Consider the following 18341-nt stretch of genomic DNA (forward strand, 5'->3'; position numbering starts at 1 on the left):
AACTGCACAAGCACGTCGAGGGGGCCGTCACTGTAGGAGATGGCTTTGTCATAGTCTGACTCATATACAGCAAATCCGATTGTCAAAGATCACACAGCGCTATCATCCGCGATCTCTCAGATAACCATGAGCGAGACATTCTCTACTTCTACTTCCCAGGAGATCCTTCCATCCGAGCACTTCCTCAATCTTCCCCGTCCTGACGTCTTCATCGGTCCTGGTGCCAGTGCTGACAATGGCCCCGATTTTGGAGGGATCGTCGACACAACAACCCTTGCGGCACATGATTTCGACGTCGATACGCGGACTGGTTTCATGCCCCCCGACCCACCCATCCACAGACTCCCTGAACAATGGGAGCCGTGGGAAGCCGTGTTGAAAGAAGCCATGCGCAAGGGGTTGCAGCTGGCTATCGGGGAGGATGTCACGGATGAGGAAAGGAAGACGTCGGACAGCTGGCGGTCGGAAGTGAGTAACGTAAGTCTTTTCATTTTCATTGGTGCATCGCATCGTGATAATCTTGTAAATAAACAAAGTTACCAACGCTCGCTATTCAAGACCTCACAACATCCGAGGTCCTTCTCCGCAGAGCGCATCACGTTCTCACTTTCATAATGCATTTCTATATCCACACTCTCCCTCTAACCGCACCCGTCGTGATTCCTGCGTCGATTGGGATCCCGTTGTTGAGAGTATCAAGACATTTGCAGTTACCGCCTATAGCCACGTATTCGGATACCGTGCTGTACAATTGGGAGCTGAAGAAGGCACCTTCAACTTGTGAAGCGGAGACAGGGTTGGAGTGGGCATGCACCATGGATCTAGATAACCTGAAGAGCCAAGACCTCTTCACAGGTACACGCGATGAAGAGGAATTCTTCCTCGCATCCGCCCGTATCGAACTGCGGGGCGTCGAAGCGCTCGAACTGATGCGCGCATCGATGGATGAGATGTTCGTCGGTGACGATATCGCCGTCCGTCGTATCACATCTTACCTCTCCCGTCTTGCTGGAGTGATACATGCGTTGACAGGCTTGCTGATGGACGTGCGAAAGGGGTGTGACCCGGACGTATTTTATCATCGCGTGAGGCCTTGGTTTTGTGGGCAGGATGCTGATCCTGCGAAAAGGACGTGGAAGTTTGAGGGTATCGAAAAATGTGAAGATGGTATGGAGGAGCCCACGGATCTGTCAGGACCAAGTGCAGGGCAGAGCGCATTGATACATGCGCTGGATATTTTTCTGGGACTGGACAATTGCAGATCGGAGACGACGCCGACAAGTGGAAACGCGGATGCGCGCACGTTACTTCGAAGGATGCAGATTTACATGCCAAGACATCATCGTGCCTTCCTTCGACATCTTTCCGCGAACCCTCGTCCCATGCGTGACTTTGCGCAGACAAAAATACCGGAGCTCGTCGATGCGTATAATCGGGCTGTGGGTGCGGTGAAGGAGTTCAGAGACGCGCATATAAGGATCGTGGCGTTGTATATCGTCGGACCAGCGACTCGAGGGCGAGCAGGGGAGGCGGAGAGGGGGTCTTTGAAGGGTACTGGAGGAACACAGTTGGTGCAGTTTCTGAAGGGAGTGAGAGACAAGACAGAAGATGCGTTGTTGCAGTAACCCATTCTCCCGCTAGGCGCAAAATGGCATGACATTGCTAGTGAAATGTAACCTCCACTTATCAACAGCATGGCAGCCGACACCCCGTACGATAGCCATTTAAGCCTGTCTTCGGAACATTCAGACCGGCAGTGTGTTGGCCAGCAATGACAAGTATACGCATATATCTGTGATTGCGACGGCAATGGCACACAGAGGCCTTAACCACCGTCAGGTCGACACTATCACCGACACCGGCGAGGCTACCGTTGAACTCGACGACGATTACTTGGTGACCATATCCCCATGCTGTCGGTGGACCCTCTCAAGGGGACCCTCAGTAGCCATACTACGCGAGAGGCAACAATCGATTCCTCAAGACCCCAACTTATGTAATGCCGACGTTCGCACTGTGCTTCGTGGCCTTGACGACAATGATCCATTCGACGATGTCATGCTCGGAGATAAACTTGGACAATTCGGTTGGTGGGCGAGCATCGTTTGGCCGCTCAGATTCCATTGCATGAGCTCCTCATTATAGACTTCGCCATGGCAGAGAGGGTGGAGTAGACCTCGAGTTCGTTCGCATTTGTATCGTGGAATGCGTTAGATTTCTTGTTCTTTATAAGATCTTTGAGGTGCGAAACAGTCTTCGATGCCAAGATATAGACGGAAAAGAAGTGATCAATACGGTCGTCGTAGGCCCAACATCAGGGCTTGATGAGCGATCCCATGCATATGTCGCTGGTTGCAGACATTCACGATAGGGTACGCAAACAATAGTTTCACGTTAGGAGTTGTTAGGAGTGTCGTATCCTCCATAGGAACCTTTTGCGTTTGCCGATCTGGTGATGGCACTGGAGGGCATAGCAGTTGCTAGGAACTCCGCCGTACAATTAACGGCATGTCAATAATAGGAGTAGGGGTGAAATTGCCTTGGTTGGGGGGTTCGTATTTGTCGATGGTGTACGGGCTGTCCAGTAATTGTTAGTACAATATTCCATCTCGGACACGGATATCGTGTCTTTTGCGCGGAAATGAACGTTCATTCCGTTCTTTTTTGAGCTAGGTCAACAACGTGTTTACGAACATCCGTTATCGCGAAGAAACAAAAAAAAAGAGAAGTGGAATCCGGAGGCACATTGTACTTCCGACGAAAGCCCATCGGACCTGGACGCAAACCTATTTGGATACCCTGCTGATGATGATTCATTGAGCGCAATATTCTTATTCCGCAACATTTCACGTGTGCCCCATCCAACACGCACACACGCACACGCACAGAAAAACGAAATGAGAATAAAGAACGACTTAGTCTGATTCAGTGGTCCAGAGAACCGTGGAGGGTGGGTGCACACCCCAATGATGCACAGAACAGATGGGCATCCTTGAAATACCGGTGGACGAATTTGATGCAAATGGGTTGACCAGACGGCTGGAGAGCGCTGAAACAAATATTACCATGGAGATGGACCGGAATAGTTGTTCCGATTAGTCACAAGAGAAATAAAATGGGCAAGATGTTTCCGAATAGTTGGAGGTAGAAGGGGGTGAGTACCGCAGAACGGACTCCATCCAAGAGACTTCAATAATACTATTTTGAGCATACGAGAATTCCTACTAAGTGCCTGTTCAGACTCACCAGAGAGAGTGCCTCGATGACTGCTGACGGAGGGGTCCGAGGAAACTGTAAACAGGAGATCCAGAGGCCACAGCCTCTCTTTACCATCAAAGATCAGGCCCCTCGAGGTTTCTTCGGGGTCTTTGTCACATACAACGGAAACCTTGTAAAGAGCGAGGGAATGGAATCCGCATCTACATTACGAAAACTCACTGGTTTCTTATCTTTAATGGCCTTTATGCGGAGTGCAAACAAACTTCATGCTAGAAATCTTGATGGGAAAGATCTCATTGATCTTATCGCCACGTACCCAGCGGACGATGACAGAAGGCCTAATTGTGCACCGTACATCTAAGAAGCGAGATTCATCATAAAGGCAACATCGTACCATAGCAATAAAAGGCGTACCTAAAGTAATAGGATTGACGCTGACTACGACGATAGCCTATCTGACAATCGGGCTCGGGGCAAAGCTTGGACGATTTGGTTCTCGAGTAGTTTCGCCGCTTGAGCTTGTCTTCGGAGACTTCACCATGGCGGAGGGAGGCTGTCCGCATCATAATCGCGGAACCTGACAGCTTTCTCATTCTTCATAACTTCTTGGAGATGTAAAACTGTTTTTGACAGGGAAATCAAGGTGGTGTCGATGACGCCACTGTAGACCCAACACAAGTTTGATGAGTGATCCCATGCTGCAGGTTGCAGAGATTCACGAGATGGGAGATACAAGTGATCACAGTCAGGAGTTCGGCCAAAGCCTTATTTCGCAGCCCGCGTTTTTACCCACACAAAACCCCACGACTCTCCAGCACTGAGTCCCCCAGCAACTAAATAAATTCACCAAGGATCCTGTCAAGTGGTGGTGGGGCTGGAGAGCCTTCACGCAAGACGCGCACGTATGATACGTCGCCAAACCTGTCACAACGATTGGAAATGTGGTTAGCAAAATCTTGCTAGGTCATAGGTCTCAGTCACATCCGACGGTGAACTTAAATCCACCACCCGTCAGACCGGGATGGATACAACTGGTGAGAATGGGGAACACGGAATTCACCTCCATCACAATTTCGCTGCTCATGGCTGACCATCGCAGGCAGTTCGCACGACCAAGGCCGAGCCCAGCAGCGAGACGCACCATCGAGCCGTCATGTCCGACATACATGTGCAGTTTGTGCTTCGGTCGCCCCTGTGCTCCGACAACATGACTTGTTACACCAATATGTGCATTATTGTCCCTCAGGTTCTCCTCACCTCCGTTGCAGGAACTGTTCCGATTGGACACGTGCCGCAAAGTATTTGCAAGCTCGGCAAAGAAAACACCGAACGCGAGTTTGACATACTGGCTAGCTTGTGGTCCATCGTTAAAAAGATATCTGTACCACGGACGAATCCCGCGGCGCGAGCGGAGGGGTTTGAACGTTCGTTAGGCGTAAAATCTGAAGCGGTCCCGAATGAAACAGTCCACACACTTGTATTCCCAATCCCCAATCGAAAATACCATCTTCGCGTCTTCTGGACTGACACAAGCACCAGTTACACTACATGGGAGGGGGTGTCCCTGGCACGGCCTGGACGTGAAGATGTCGAAGTGATCATCTGTGCAAGCACGTGCAGTCATGAAGAGAATGGATGCAAGGAACATGAAACCGAGGTGGTACTTACACCAAGAATTCCACGCGTCTAGCCCAGTTGTGCCCAACGTTTCATCTAGCCTCCGCTGGAGAGATTCGTGTTTCGCGAGGTGGTCCACCCAGGACGACATGGCTTGCGCCTCAGCGCGGAGTTGACCAGCAACGGGGCACGCATAGTTCAGCACGAGTGAGTCGATCTAGTTGGAAAACGTCAGATCTTGGCCCAGGAATAAGGGAACCACGCAAATCAAATGTATGGCCACGCACGATATTAGGCTGCATATACACGGGCCATTGTTTACTCGCAGTGTTGGGATCCATACCATAGAGCATCGCACCAGCTACTTGCTGCGTCCTCGGCTCCGTCGACGTTCAAACGTATATCTCCTTCTCGTTTACGTGCTCCAAAAACCCGAGTCTCTCATGGTATACTCCCAAAAAATCCTGTTCACACAAGCCGATGATATAAGCCCTGTGACAGCTCGTATCCTCATAGACGTACCCGCCCATGTTTTGTGGCATCGTCAAGCCCCTCGCGTGTGAGCTGTCCAGAGTTGCACGTACCCGCCCATATGCAATCTGCAAAAGGGTGGAGAAAAGGTATGCTTGTTTCAGTGAATATTTGAGCCGTCCCGCCAGCGTAAGACTGTGGTATGACGCTAGAGCAGTCTCATCCGGTGATGGGGTTGAGAGTGCGTTCGGACGGGTAAAGTTTGCGCTGTAGCATCGATGAGAATGGTTGACAAGCGGTAACAGGAAGGGCCCGAGCTTGTGGTGCTGCATGACCACTACGACGAACCGGAGTCGTGCACCGGATTCGTTTGGCAACGAGTAGTGATCAGGGTTGGCATGAGGTGCATTGCAGTAGTTGTAAGTGTCCCATGGCAAACTACTCGGTGTAATGGACGCGTTATAGACCGAAGTCTACATCATGGTTTGCTTGTGTGCACTGTCCAGAAGAGTCCAGCATACCTGCATCAGTCGCAACTACGTGCAAGTTGAACCTGTAAAAGACGACAGCAGCGCTACTACGAGACCTTGAGCCTAATGCTAATTACATATGTGCACATTTCCCCGCAACTCAAGTCGTCGATTCCGGCAACACGACACCATGGCGAGCAAGTTCAGAGTGTGTAGAAACTGCGTAACTTTGCCACTACAGGCACCCGTACCGTCATCGAAGAATCTAGCATCACAGCGTGGTGTTTGTATTTCTGCAAAATAAGAGTGCAGCAATGACTCTCAAGGATTATGACAGGCAAACTTGAAGGAAATTTAGTACTTGTTCCCACTACAATGTAACTCACGCATCTCATGTCCCAGAAACATATCACCTACGTTACAATCCACTGGAATCGACGGGGCTTACGAGTGCCATCTTAACACGTCCCCGCTGCGTGTTTTTATCTTTCTCCACGTCAATCCTCACCTTGACTTTATCAAAATGTGAGATCGTAACCTCTCGTCTGGTCGTCTGGGACAGAAGGGCAGCGGTGTAATTCTCCGCGTCGAACCGAACGTCTTGTTTGAACATGTCGAGGCCTTCCAAGCCCAGTCTAGTATGCATTGAGCAGGAAATCCAACGAAGAGAAGGACTGACTCGAACACGAACACACCGAGCCCGTTCCTAAATGTCCGGACGAGGAATGCTTCCTCGACGACTCCCCCGACGTTTCCATTCTTTGCAAGAACCTCCCCACGCTTGCGCAACGCTAGGCCAACATAGAATTCAACGCTCGCGCGACCTACCATTTGCGCCATGCGATGTCGCTGGTTAAGGACGTCCATGATACGTTCTACATGGACTTTGGAATGGAAAGAAGGATGTAGTGGTGTATGTGCACTTGCCGCTGCGAGCTGGCGGTGCGCGAGGACGTCTGAAGGAAACCAGAGTAAGCAGTAACAATACTGTGAACAACGTTTGAGGCGATGCCTAGGTGACGAACGGCAGGTTGAAATCGGCGATGAAGTCAAAAGCCCTCAAGCGCTCCAGATTGAAGCTAATGAGTGTGGCATATGTAATGTCAGAGGTTTCCGTATTGCCCCCACCGCCAGTGAGTAGACCACCGATGCGTCCGCTGCCGTCGACGATGACCGAACCCGAGTCACCCAGAGCAGAGAAGGAGCCAGACTTGCTGTCAACTGGGAGGATTGTCCATTCCTTGGAGATGATGCCAACGCTGTTTTCGAAGTAGTAGCGAGCGTACGAGAAGACACCGTTGGCGCGGCCGATGATCAGACCGGTCTTGCCACCGTTCTTGAGGACCATGATGCATATCTCGTCGTTCTGGTCAATTGTCTGCGGGCGACGCATCCCGTCGACCGAGGTGGTATCGTGGAGCTTCAGCAGGCGATCTGCGGGATACTTGAAATGGGTGCGGTTGTGAACGTCGGGGCACATTTTAAGCATGAAGTCGGCGGAGTCGATCACCATGCCAAGGTCGATTACGTTCCCGTAGAAGTTGCTTGCGTCAATCTTGGACGGGTCGACCTCGATGACAGCGATGTCCTGGGTGAATCCGAGGGAATCGACATTGAACTGGATATGAGGAGCAAGGACAACGTGACCGAGGATGCGATCCACCGGGTTGGCCTACTTTGAAATGACCTCCTTGTGGAAGGCATCAAGTCTGTCGATCGCCTTCTTCGCCGTGTCCCGGAGATGCTCGGCCTCGGCACGTTAATCCTCGACATCGTCACCCTCCCTCCCCTCCATCATCTCGCAACGCGCCTCCTGGTGCTCGGCAATCATTACCTTCCGCCCAATCTGACCCATGACGGACGCGACGAGATTCTTGTAAGCGGCATCGCCGAGGAGGATCACTTTGTGGCGAAGCTGACCGGGATTCTTGCACTCGATCGTCTCGTTGTTTTCCAGGCTCGGTGGGGGGATGACGTGCCGTGCAGTGGCGAGGAAGACCTTGTCGACAGCACCAGACCTAGCGATGTAGAAGCCACCCGTTCCTTCGGCATGCCACCTTCCATCGGCACAGATGGGGAGGCCGAGCGCAACGCTCAGAGGGTCAACGAACGTGACAAGGGGATTAGATGAGAGGGCTGGTATGAAAAGCTTTGGGCCGACAGACTTGAAGACGCGGGATTCACGGATCTCTACCTCGACGTCCTTGATGCCGCACTTGTAGAGGACTTTGCGAGCATCAAAGGCCATGGTGCGGCCATTCTCGTCGGGGAGGGACTCGAGCACGACTCCGATCCGGAGAGTGACAGGGGCAGAGGACTCACCTACTATGCCAATGCGGACCACGTCGAGGCTGGTCCAGTCCACCTTCATAGCACTGAGACGGGCAGTAACCTGGTCAGCGAGGCCGGCCTCCCAAAGCTCGACGACCTTGTGCTCGCCGACAGCGCGGAGCATCTTGGCTGGCGTGTAATCCTCTGGGCCAGTGGGCAGCACCCACACCTCGTTGATCGTGTTGGCCACGAAGCTTGACCGAGAGGGCAAGCCATAGTAGTAGCCCCTAACCTGCTGGTAGGTGTAAGGGGCCATCCGCGCCGTCGCACTCTGCAGTGAAGAGAGTTCGGTTTTGTCGCCGTCGGCGCTCAAAAAAGAAGTCATAATAGTGAACTGAGAATTGCGATGACAGCTGACTGCAGAGAACTGGTAAGAGAGAGGGGTTTGCTGATGTTATGACAAACTATTTTCCTGGTTTTATGGAGACACTTGGCTAGTTCAATCCGAGCGAAACTTGAGACGACCGAAACCATCCTACGGTGTGACTTATTGCTCTCTGCCTTCCGTAGCATATTTTGAACTACCTTCTTATCTCTCCTCTTCGCTCGCAAACCATACGCAACGTCGTCGATCTCGCCCTCGGTGTGATCAACCTAGTGCATAGGTTTTTGTTGCGAATTCCTGTTTTACCCCAGCAGCTATCATGATGTTCAGCCTTGCATGCGCTCTCTCGGTTGTGGGTACGTCTATTGAACATTCCTCTCCGCCTGAGCGATGTATGTGCCGATCCGAATGATGAGGTGCTTGCGCGCCTCTGCGGACCACCGCCAGCTGAAAGGGACCATGTGCAGTCTCGCGTAAGTGCTCTCGTCCAAACAATTCATGTCGTCGTAAATATCATCAGTGAACGACGCGTCAAAAGTGCATGGCACAACGCTGCAAACCGACATCTACCCTCGATCGATCCCCATTAATGACACTGCCTTCGTCCCCCTCTCGGAACGCGCGACAAACATGCTCATCTCCTGTAGCAGACATTCCACATATGTCGCCGTAAACTTACGCATTGAAGTTTTGGCAAAGGCACGTCCGTCCGACGATGGGAGCTAATTGATGATGTAGGACCTCTTGCAAGCGCAGGAGACTCCCGGAGTCCAGCGATTGCCTGGGTCAGTTCGATTTGGGTGGAATCGCTTTTGAAAAATGTTTGTGCTGATCTCGCAAGATTACGGAGATACCATCGAATCGTAATATGGGCCATCGTTGAATGTCGCAGTCAGTGAAAAGGCCGCAGATACACCAGTAGGAAGATTGTCGTTGGATGACGAGGTTCACAATTGTTAGTGGTGCACACGCTACCCCACTAACTGTTAGTATAAATATTCCACCTCGAACGCGAGTACCGCATCTTCTCCGTCGAGATGAACTCTGATTCCGTCTTTTTTTGGCGCCACGTCAAAAAAAATTGTATACGAATGTCCGTGATCGCGAAGAAACAAAAGAATAGAAAAGAATCCGGATGTACACTCTCACCGCACTACCGACGAAGGCACCCACTTCACGCCCAATGCATCATTCTGTCTTACTACTACCTTGCCCGTCGGGGATGCCGGACCCGGACCCGAACCCGTTTGTACACCCTGCTGTTGCTGCTGCTGATACATCGAACGTAACATCCTGATCCCACAATCTCGTGGAGCGACTTCTCCGCATTTCATGTGTGCCCTATCCAACAGACACGCAAACACGGCGAAAACAAAGAACCGTTCAGTGGTCCAGAGAAAAAAGGAGAGCTCACGTACCGAAGACCACAATCATCACATTCCAGAATAGGCTTCCACCCGATCCGCTTCATGCATATATCGCATTTATATCCCAACAGTCCATTCCCAAACAGTATCTCCAGCGGATTCCACCCCCCTCCTCCTGGGGACGATGTGGCATTGGGAGCTCGTTTCGCCCCGGGTTTGATCAGCGTAAATCGGTGTAGCGTGTGTATGGCCTGGATGGACGAGTGGCCTCTCGTGGCCACTGCAATGGAGGGGGTGGAAGTATGCGCAGTGCGGTAGGTGTAGTTCGTCTGGATGGAGTGTGTGGAGTGCGTCGGTTCTAGTGGTATCACGGAGCTGTCAGGTGGAGATGAGGATGTGATATCAGGGGGTAAGGGGTCGGGAGTGGCATTTGGATCTTGCATTGGCTTGATCGTGAGGACAGACGACAAGGAGGGAGTGATGGTATGAACGAGGTTGGTACCATCACTCTTCGGGAGATCCGTGTAGCTGCTGGACGTGTTCAGTAGGGGCTGCACGCTGTTCTCGCTGTCTCCTGTACAATAATGGTGTGATAGAGTGTAAGGAGTGAAGCTGGAGGGTACTTACCATTGGTGGCCCCACAAGAGTCACCACTCAACTCGACGCTGATGGGAGCGTTCTGTATCGCCTTTACAGCCTCTTCTTCGCTCGTACTCTCTTCGGCACTCGATGGTACTGCAACGACCTCCTCCGCCAAAAACACAGACGTCTGTCCGCCGATACCTTTACCAATCTCCATCCCGAAACTGGGTATTCGAGGAGCGACTCCCCGTCGTTTCCCTTTCGACATAAACTTAACGCTGCCTAAATGTAGATCTTCTGTTTCAGGTCGTGACAACACCTCTGCTTCGATGTCCCTCAGACGGTCGAGGATGGCGCGAGTTGTCGGTCGGGCGGCGGGATCGTTGGCTATGCAGTCTAGACAGAGTGCGAGGAATGCCGGCGGACATCCTGGATTTGCCAGTCTTCGTACCTCGTCCGGGTCTATACCGAACGTGGAGCCGGTCCTCGCGAAGTGCTCCTCATCAGCCACCTTCCTCGCCGCAATCTCGCAAAATATAACACCCATCGAGAAAATATCCGTTGGGAGGTCAAACTCTTTGCCAAGCAGAATTTCGGGTGACATGTACGAATCCGTTCCACAAAACGTCAACCGTTTGCTCTCCTCAGCGTTGCGTGCTGCGATACGTGCGAACCCGAAATCGGTGATCTTGAGACGACCGTTGGTTGTGACGAGGAGGTTTTCACCTTTGATATCGCGGTGGATGCATTTGCGGGCGTGAAGGTATGCGATTGCGCGCGCGATATCCGTGGCGAAGGATATGCGGAGACGCCATGGGAACGGGTTGGTTTTGTCGACTATGTACATGCGCAAGTTGCCTGCTGCGATGAGAACATGGGTCTCTGATGAGATTTCATGATCTTACCGTTCTCGATGTATTCGGATACGATGAAGATGCGTCCGTCTGGGGGAGGTGCACGCGAAAGGCCCAGGTAGAGGACAACGTTTGGATGGCGCGATTCCCTATGCAATGCGATTCCCGTGTGAGGGGAGGGTTATGGAAGACAGACAGTCGGATTATTTACTTCATGAGTCTCCATTCTCTCTCGAAGTACTTGGCTACGTTATAACTGTTCGAGGGAAGGACCTCTTTAATCGCGACCTCGATGCCGAGGTAGGAGCCTGATAAGACGTAGAGGTGGGTGTTTGGAGTAGCGTTTGTGGGTATGTAGGCGCTACACACCTCTGTAGACGTTGCCGAATGAGCCAGACCCCAGCTTCTTCCACTTACCCTTGATGTCCTAGTAGCGACAACGGGTGTAAGTAGGGCATTTTGTAGGATGGCGCCCAGCAACATACGTCGAATGGGATGACATCGAAAGCATCTGACATGGCTGATGGTGGGACGAGCGAGGGGTATCCCCGCGGACATCATTTCGGGCTGGGCTGGCTCTCCTGACCAGACACGACACGTGACCACCTCCCGCTGTTCAGGGGTTTTGTTGCAGCAGCCGACCAGGATGCCACAAGCCCAGAGTCCTCCCAGGACGAAACTGTTCGAATATTCAACGCTGGGACTGTACGTGCCCTCTGACGTCAGTGCTAGCCGATACTGCTTTTTCCCACGTCCTCGAGACTTGCTGTCACTGGAAGAATCAAGTGAAAGTTCCAGAAGGACCCCTCTAGTCAGTGAATACACAAGTCTAATTGATCACACCACAGGTCGCATAGATCCTCACTCCTGCCTTGCTTGCTCCACCGGCTCACCTTGGTACCAGTACGCTGGACGCGACTTCAACCTGTCCCAACGCTGCACACTGTGTCCACAGTGTGCGGGTTTTCACAGGTAGGCCCCTGAATGATCCGCTCATTCATAGGCGACGTTTTCAAGACATTTATACTGCTCATGTTTCACTTTGGCTTTGCGAACGCATTGCAATCGCAAGAGCTTTAACGTATCGAGAGAAGGAAAAATGGAAAAAAGCTTGGTTTACCGTTCGAAAACTGGAAACGAGTCCGTCCTCTCTTCAAGTTGACATGCCTACACACTTCGCTTTGCAGCCCCCAAGGCCACATCAAAACCCTGGAACGTGTGACTAATGACTTTCAGCAGCTCTCGAGGCCTCATCCCTTTTTGCACAAGATCAAAGCCGTCTGGACTCCTCTCTTACGGATCTGGTCATTTACATAAGCTTTGGTCACTAACCTGGCTCGCGCTGACGACGTCAGTGCTACCAATATAGTGATGGGAATGTGCCTCTCGACCTCCGCGTACCAAGTGTCGAAGAAGAACCAGAGGTGGAGCCAGGTAAGTCTAGCAAGCCAGTATAACCTTGTAAATATAGAATGTCACTCTTCCACTACACTACCCACAAGCACCCAACCCTACCGCGGGTCGGACAGGTCGGCGTCAACATGTACCTGCTGAGGTTACTTGTGAACTGGTTTTCTCACGCCTCTCAAACAAAGCTTGGGGCTCCGAATCGATCTGGATGCTGTTTAATAGTACCCGTGAGTCGCTAGGATTGAAGATTAAAGATGGGATTCATGGTCACACTGCCAGACGTCCCTTTTAACAGTTCGAAAGCGTTGCACGAGTGAAATTCTACGGCTTGTATAGTACATAGTGATTTCAAGTATGTCTATGGATACATATGGCATGTGTTGAGTCTTACAGGCAAGTGCATCTCGACAAGCATGACCTCATACGATATCCGGAACCATCACTTCACTGTCTAGGATACTATCCAGGTCTTGGACGCGAGCCACAATTTCAGAATCACTTGCGATCCTCTCATACTCGTTATGAGGCAATCGCCTTAGCAGGAGTGCATTGAATGACTGCTCGAGTTGTTCCAATAACTTCCATGGAGCATCTATGTCACTGTCCGCCTGTGCTTCAAGCCATTTTGGATGCCAAGGACGAACGAGGACATATGATCCAGACGTTTCCTCAAGATTGACGGACAGTGTGACCTTGATGGGCCGGAGGAGTGGTGCGCAAATCTCATACATGCAGCATGAGGGGCTGGTAGAATTAGTGTGTAGCGGTTTGACCGTCGTGACCCAGTGGGCGATGCAAGGCAGCGAAAGCCTCTGATTGACGAACCGCGCACGCGGTAACTTCGCGAGGGAACTGTACAGCTTCTGCGCCTTTTCAAGGTCGAGGCCATTGCGTCCACTGGCGTCGCTGGCAGTTGCTGGTACACAAGGTAATGTCTGGTATGGCGCGAGGTTGGCAGGAAAACAGCTATGGATAGAGGACGCCTCTCCGACCCAATCCAAGACCGAAATGTCTCCAGAACGTGATATGATTTCCGCTAGCAAACGTCCGAGCGCGCTCTCCGCAGATTCGCCATAGAGGACTGGTAAGTGCAGCTTGAAAATACCAAAAAGAGAATACGCGACATCTTCTGGCCGAGTGGTACGACGGCTCGATGCCCACTGGAGCCTCGATCGTGCTTCGTCCATGCCTGGGTAGAAATTCGTAAGATGCCACTCTGCTATTCCTGTTGCCTTCTGAAGCTCCGCAAGCATAGTGGGATCTGCTTTGTGATTTGCCACTTCACGATTCATGCAGAGTGACCAGTCCCGCGTATAGAACAATATGGTGGGTGAAGCCAATAACTCTTGGAGAGTCCAGCCTCGCTTGAACCAGACGCTGTCTGCGGGTGAACAAGCGCCGGAGACGTCGGAGAGGTACACGAGCGTCAGTGACGACCGACGATACCATGAAAACATGGAGCCAATGGCCTCTTGAAGTTCAGCGCTGCTATCTTTGTCGATGCAACAAGTGTCGCTCCATGCCCACAAGAAACCACGGCGGAGAGCACAAAGACAAAACTCTTGGAGCTTGGCAAGACAATCCGTACCACTCAAGTCATAGACGTTTGTGCCTTCAACGTCACGTAGCAATGGTTCACTGCTCCCCCACCTGTGGGAAAGCATGACATATCGGAAAAAATTGACGACCGCATCGCGGATCCGCGCTTCACGTAGCTGGCCGTCAAGCCCGGATATCGACGAAAGTAATTGGCAGTATTGAGGACTAGCTTCGAAATGGGATAGCTGTGCATCTCGATTACACAAGATGCCAGTTGTGGTATGCACCAGTCGTAATGGCAGGTTTTCGAGTGTTTCGAAGACAATGCTCCTGATTAATTGTTTGACGTGGTAGCGACTAGAGCTTGAGGTACTGGCCCCCGGTACGGGCAGTTTAGGACCCCGTTTTCTGATCTTTGCTGTAAGGTAATTCGTAAGACAGTCCCGGGATAGTGTGTGGTCTGGGTGCCCCGAATCGCAGAGTGCTAAGGCAGCACGTCCGAGTTTGATCGCTTCCTCTATGTCGGTCGCCGAACTCAGTTTCTGGAATTTTTCGTGAAGGCTGCCAGCAAGGTTAAGAGGTCTGCATTGTTGGGGCAGGGGCGTGCGTTCCAACGCAGCCCGACGGAGAGTAATGATCTCCTCCAGATCTGCCACCGCACCCTCCCTCCTGAAGCGCTCATAAAGGCAATCGTCGAGGTTGGCAAGAATTTGTTGTCGCCTTGGGTCATCCTCAGCTACGCTATCTAACGCAGCTCGCCGGAGCCTGACGACTTCATCCAAATCCGCATTCGCTCCTTCTTGCTCAAACCGCTCAGAAAGAGACGAAGCGCAGTTAATAAGAGCTGAACAGCGATCTGTGTCTCCAGGGTCAGTGACCTCCAGCACAGCACGTTGAAGCGCGATGGTTTCCGTCAAATCAGCCATAGAACTCTCCATCCTATATCGCTGATAAGTGCAGTCACTGAGGTTTACGAGTATCGACCGCCGCCTCGCATCTCCGGAGGGTATACATTCCAATGCCGCTCGTCTGAGGGTGATGATCTCATCCAATACTACCTTGTCTTCTTCCCTCTTAAACCATTCAGAAAGGCAGTCAGCCAGAATGGCCAGAGTTGTGAAGCGATCCGGGTGTTCAGGGGGCGCAAGCTTCAGAACGGCACGTTGAATGAGAATGATTTCCGTCAGATCCGCCGTCGCGCCTTGTAGCTTGAATCGCTCACTAAGATAACGAGTGAGCTTGAGGAGGATCGGTCGTCTCTCTGGGTCTCCTGAGGATGTGGAGTCCAATAGATTTCGGGTGAGTGGGATGATCTCGTCCAAATCTTCTTCTGCCCCACCCTCCTGAAACCGCACTTCAAGAAGATCAGCCAGACAATGGAGAGCTATAAGGTGATATGGGTGCTGCGGGGGAGTTAGATCCAGCACATTCCGCCGGAGCGAGATAATCAGATTTAAATCAGATTTCATCTTTTCCTTGTTGAACCGCTGAGAGAGGAGAGCAGCTAGGCCGATGAGAGCTGAACGGTAATCAGGATGATCCGATGGAGTGCTTTCCAGTACCGCCCGTTGGAGTGAGACCATCTCATCCAAATCTTCTTTCCCCCCTTCAATTCTGAACCTGTCCGACAGGCGGTCAACGAGATTGATGAGAGCCAAGCGGCGATCAGGATCCTCGGGAGTCAATTCCAACACGGCACGTTGGAGTGAAATGACTTCCGCTAAATCTGAGATAGCACCATCCCTCTTGAACCGCTGGCAAAGGTGATCGCGGAGATGGGCGAGAATTGAACGTCGCTCCAAGGGTCGCGAGAGCATGGATTCCAAAGCAGCTTTTTGGAGGCTAATGGTCTCGTCCAAGTCAGCTTTCATTCCCCCCTTTCTGGATCGTTCAGAAAGTAGATCAGCCAAGTTGACGAGAGCGGAACAGCGCTGGGAATGCCCCTTGGGAGTGAGGTCCAGTGCAGCTCGTCGAAGTGTGACGATCTCGTCGAGTGCAGCTTGCTTTCCAAATCGTTGAGAAAGGAGGTCGGCGAGATTAATGAGAGCTGAATAGCGGTCTAGGTCTTCAAGAGGAGTGAGTTCCAATACAGCCCGCTTGAGCGATATAGCCATATCCAAATCTGCTTTCATCCCATCCCTTTTGAACCGTTGAGAGAGTGGACCAGCCAGGTTGACCAGAGCTGAACGGCGTTGCGGGTGCCCGGGGGGCATGAATTCCAGTAGGTCCCGCCGGAGGGCAATAATCTTGTCTAGTTCTACATTCCACTCTCCGTCGTCGAACCGTTTACAGAGAAAGTTAGCAAGGCTGGCGAGTGTTACGTAGTCATCTTGGCATCCAAGTGGAGTGAGCTCCATTGCAGCCCGCTTAAGCGTAATAATCTCGTCCAAATCTACTTTCAATCGTCCCTTTCTGAACCGCTCAAAAAGGATATCAGCCAGATTGTTGAGAGCTGAACGGCGATCTGGATGTCCCAGGGGAGTGAGTTCCAACGCGATCCGACGGAGCACGACAATCTCATCCAATTCTGGATTCTCAAGGAGCCGTTGGGAGACGAGATTAGTGAGTTCAGCTAGAGCTGCAATACGTTCTGGGGCATCCAAGGGGATTAGTTCAAGGGCAGCTCGCTTGAGGGCAATTACTTCGCCTAAGTCTCCTTGCTGCCCCTGCTTCCTGAGCTGTTCATTAAGAAGATTGCCTAGGTCGACGAGGGCTGAACGGCGTTGTGGGTGTCCTGGCGGAGTGAATTGTAATGCGACGCGCTTGGATCTGATCACCTCGTCTGAGTCGTTGTTCGTCTCTTTCCTGGAATGTCCGCGAGTGGGACCAGCAGGGTTGCTGACACTGTCTAAGCAGTTGGGCTTTAAACTAGTTCTCGGAGGGGTGATAGTTCCACCAGCCTATAGTGGAACGAGGGAGATACAGTTATTGTGCCGGATGAATGAGTGCGCTGGAGTGATGTACCTTGCCGTTCACCATATTGATAATGATGGACTGCACCACACTTGCTGTTGTTTCTGGTTGACCCGTGAACACCTCTGGGAGCATCGACACTCGCCATCTACCATTCCCATTCTTATTCACAGCCAATGACGTGCATTCTAGATTTGAGATCCGCCTGTTCATCTCTTCCCGCGGAATGATGACGTCTGATTCCTTGGTCGGTATCACATAAACGCGTGACGGGGGAGCGAACCCGTTGGGAAAGATGCTCGCGAACGTCTCGAGATGACGTGCTATGAGCACGTCACGATGACTCGGATCCCACCAAAGGGACTGGAGAAAGAGGATGCCGGAATCGCAACAACGCTTGTTAAACCTGGAGCAGTATTTTAAAGGGCATGAAGGTTCACTCGTTGAACTTACATACCTCGATCTTATCCAGTTGGTCATTTCAAGTTCCGCAAAACCTTTGATCCCGGTACAGAAGGACGGTGTATCCACAAGTACGACGCTGTTCAGACCACGTCCAAAATTGCACTTGAGTGCTTGCACATTTTTAGTGCGAATTTTTTCGCTGTCCCCACCAACTCGCACATCATCATTATTGCAAAATTCTCCTGTAAACTAAGCAGTCGATTAGACGTGATTAATGATTGGCATATATATGTGTCAAAGCTACGTACCCAGCTCTTTCCTGACCCGGTAGGGCCGACAACACTTGGAGACAAGCGGGAACAAGGTCAGTCAGTCCAGTGCTAGAGAGATGGACGAGGAGGTGCCAGTCGTCACTCACAAAATTACGAAGTCATTTTCTTTCACTTGTGATAATCCTCTGATATCGGAAAGAAAATTCTGAATAAAAGACATCGGACGTGAGAGAGATGGAAGTTCAACGTTCAGTGCTGCATAGTACGCGTCCCACTCGTCGCAGTGACCGCACGGCACACACATGGCCACATCGTGGTGATGTTTCTACAACAGGAAGACTCGTATATGTCTTGCACTGTTTCCAGTTGCTGAAAATCGGGGGAAAGTGAGGACACGACCACCTGGGGCCCACGTTTTGAAAAATAGACGACGCCGAAGGGAAGATCAAACGGATACACACCAACGTCCTATTCTTACTCTGGAGAAGTGAAGTGGTACTACTGGGTATCCACTGGTCATGTTGACCTTGAACATAAGAATAGGCGACAACGACGGGGCTTTGGGG

General features: G+C 51.6%; 5 protein-coding genes across 5 annotated transcripts; 1 reads left to right on the forward strand and 4 right to left on the reverse strand.

The window, feature by feature from the left end:
• Nucleotides 1-24: 24 nt before the first annotated feature.
• Nucleotides 25-1717, forward strand: F5J12DRAFT_111782 (Indoleamine 2,3-dioxygenase). The gene is made up of 2 exons (XM_051737988.1): nucleotides 25-477; nucleotides 537-1717. The coding sequence occupies exons 1-2, from the start codon at nucleotides 127-129 to the stop codon at nucleotides 1623-1625; spliced, it is 1440 nt and encodes a 479-aa protein (XP_051599686.1). The 5' UTR covers nucleotides 25-126; the 3' UTR covers nucleotides 1626-1717.
• Nucleotides 1718-4052: 2335 nt separating this feature from the next.
• F5J12DRAFT_833022 (phosphoglycerate mutase-like protein) lies at nucleotides 4053-6736 on the reverse strand (the record flags this gene model as incomplete). The annotated part of the gene is made up of 9 exons (XM_051745800.1): nucleotides 6226-6736; nucleotides 5611-5780; nucleotides 5359-5515; nucleotides 5256-5300; nucleotides 5124-5216; nucleotides 4888-5053; nucleotides 4695-4821; nucleotides 4280-4598; nucleotides 4053-4178 (listed from the first exon to the last, which is right to left on the reverse strand). Exons 1-9 carry the CDS (start codon nucleotides 6421-6423, stop codon nucleotides 4053-4055), a joined length of 1401 nt encoding a protein of 466 aa, XP_051599687.1. The 5' UTR covers nucleotides 6424-6736.
• Nucleotides 6737-6789: 53 nt separating this feature from the next.
• On the reverse strand, nucleotides 6790-8364 carry F5J12DRAFT_905728 (uncharacterized protein; the record flags this gene model as incomplete). Its single annotated transcript, XM_051748697.1, has 3 exons — nucleotides 6790-7395; nucleotides 7417-7449; nucleotides 7549-8364. The coding sequence occupies 3 exons, from the start codon at nucleotides 8362-8364 to the stop codon at nucleotides 6790-6792; spliced, it is 1455 nt and encodes a 484-aa protein (XP_051599688.1).
• A 1080-nt stretch (nucleotides 8365-9444) lies between these two features.
• Nucleotides 9445-12180, reverse strand: F5J12DRAFT_112014 (kinase-like domain-containing protein). Its single transcript, XM_051737990.1, has 7 exons — nucleotides 11722-12180; nucleotides 11606-11663; nucleotides 11448-11544; nucleotides 11288-11385; nucleotides 10428-11240; nucleotides 9852-10374; nucleotides 9445-9774 (listed from the first exon to the last, which is right to left on the reverse strand). Exons 1-7 carry the CDS (start codon nucleotides 11752-11754, stop codon nucleotides 9579-9581), a joined length of 1818 nt encoding a protein of 605 aa, XP_051599689.1. The 5' UTR covers nucleotides 11755-12180; the 3' UTR covers nucleotides 9445-9578.
• Nucleotides 12181-12905: 725 nt separating this feature from the next.
• F5J12DRAFT_742713 (uncharacterized protein) lies at nucleotides 12906-18220 on the reverse strand. The gene is made up of 5 exons (XM_051742041.1): nucleotides 17922-18220; nucleotides 17812-17845; nucleotides 17556-17752; nucleotides 17150-17504; nucleotides 12906-17085 (listed from the first exon to the last, which is right to left on the reverse strand). Exons 1-5 carry the CDS (start codon nucleotides 18077-18079, stop codon nucleotides 13066-13068), a joined length of 4764 nt encoding a protein of 1587 aa, XP_051599690.1. The 5' UTR covers nucleotides 18080-18220; the 3' UTR covers nucleotides 12906-13065.
• Nucleotides 18221-18341: the final 121 nt, after the last annotated feature.

The sequence above is a fragment of the Pisolithus orientalis genome (assembly GCF_024613125.1).
Source record: "Pisolithus orientalis strain OTSU chromosome Unknown F5J12scaffold_15, whole genome shotgun sequence".
In the NCBI taxonomy this organism is placed as follows: Eukaryota; Fungi; Basidiomycota; class Agaricomycetes; order Boletales; family Pisolithaceae; genus Pisolithus; species Pisolithus orientalis.

What these genes read in the sequence shown, in the direction of transcription:
- F5J12DRAFT_111782 (XM_051737988.1), top strand. Translation starts at nt 127, where the DNA reads ATGAGCGAGACATTCTCTACTTCTACTTCCCAGGAGATCCTTCCATCC. An exon ending in GGCGGTCGGAAGTGAGTAAC is followed by an intron (nt 478 to 536) that starts GTAAGTCTTTTC and finishes AAATAAACAAAG; the next exon opens with TTACCAACGCTCGCTATTCA.
- F5J12DRAFT_112014 (XM_051737990.1), bottom strand. Translation starts at nt 11,754, where the DNA reads ATGTCAGATGCTTTCGATGTCATCCCATTCGAC. An exon ending in ATTCGGCAACGTCTACAGAG is followed by an intron (nt 11,545 to 11,605) that starts GTGTGTAGCGCC and finishes ACGTCTTATCAG; the next exon opens with GCTCCTACCTCGGCATCGAG. An exon ending in TGTGATGATTGTGGTCTTCG is followed by an intron (nt 9,775 to 9,851) that starts GTACGTGAGCTC and finishes TCTGTTGGATAG; the next exon opens with GGCACACATGAAATGCGGAG.
- F5J12DRAFT_742713 (XM_051742041.1), bottom strand. Translation starts at nt 18,079, where the DNA reads ATGTGTGTGCCGTGCGGTCACTGCGACGAGTGGGACGCGTACTATGCA. An exon ending in ACCAACTGGATAAGATCGAG is followed by an intron (nt 17,505 to 17,555) that starts GTATGTAAGTTC and finishes ATACTGCTCCAG; the next exon opens with GTTTAACAAGCGTTGTTGCG. An exon ending in TCAATATGGTGAACGGCAAG is followed by an intron (nt 17,086 to 17,149) that starts GTACATCACTCC and finishes GTTCCACTATAG; the next exon opens with GCTGGTGGAACTATCACCCC.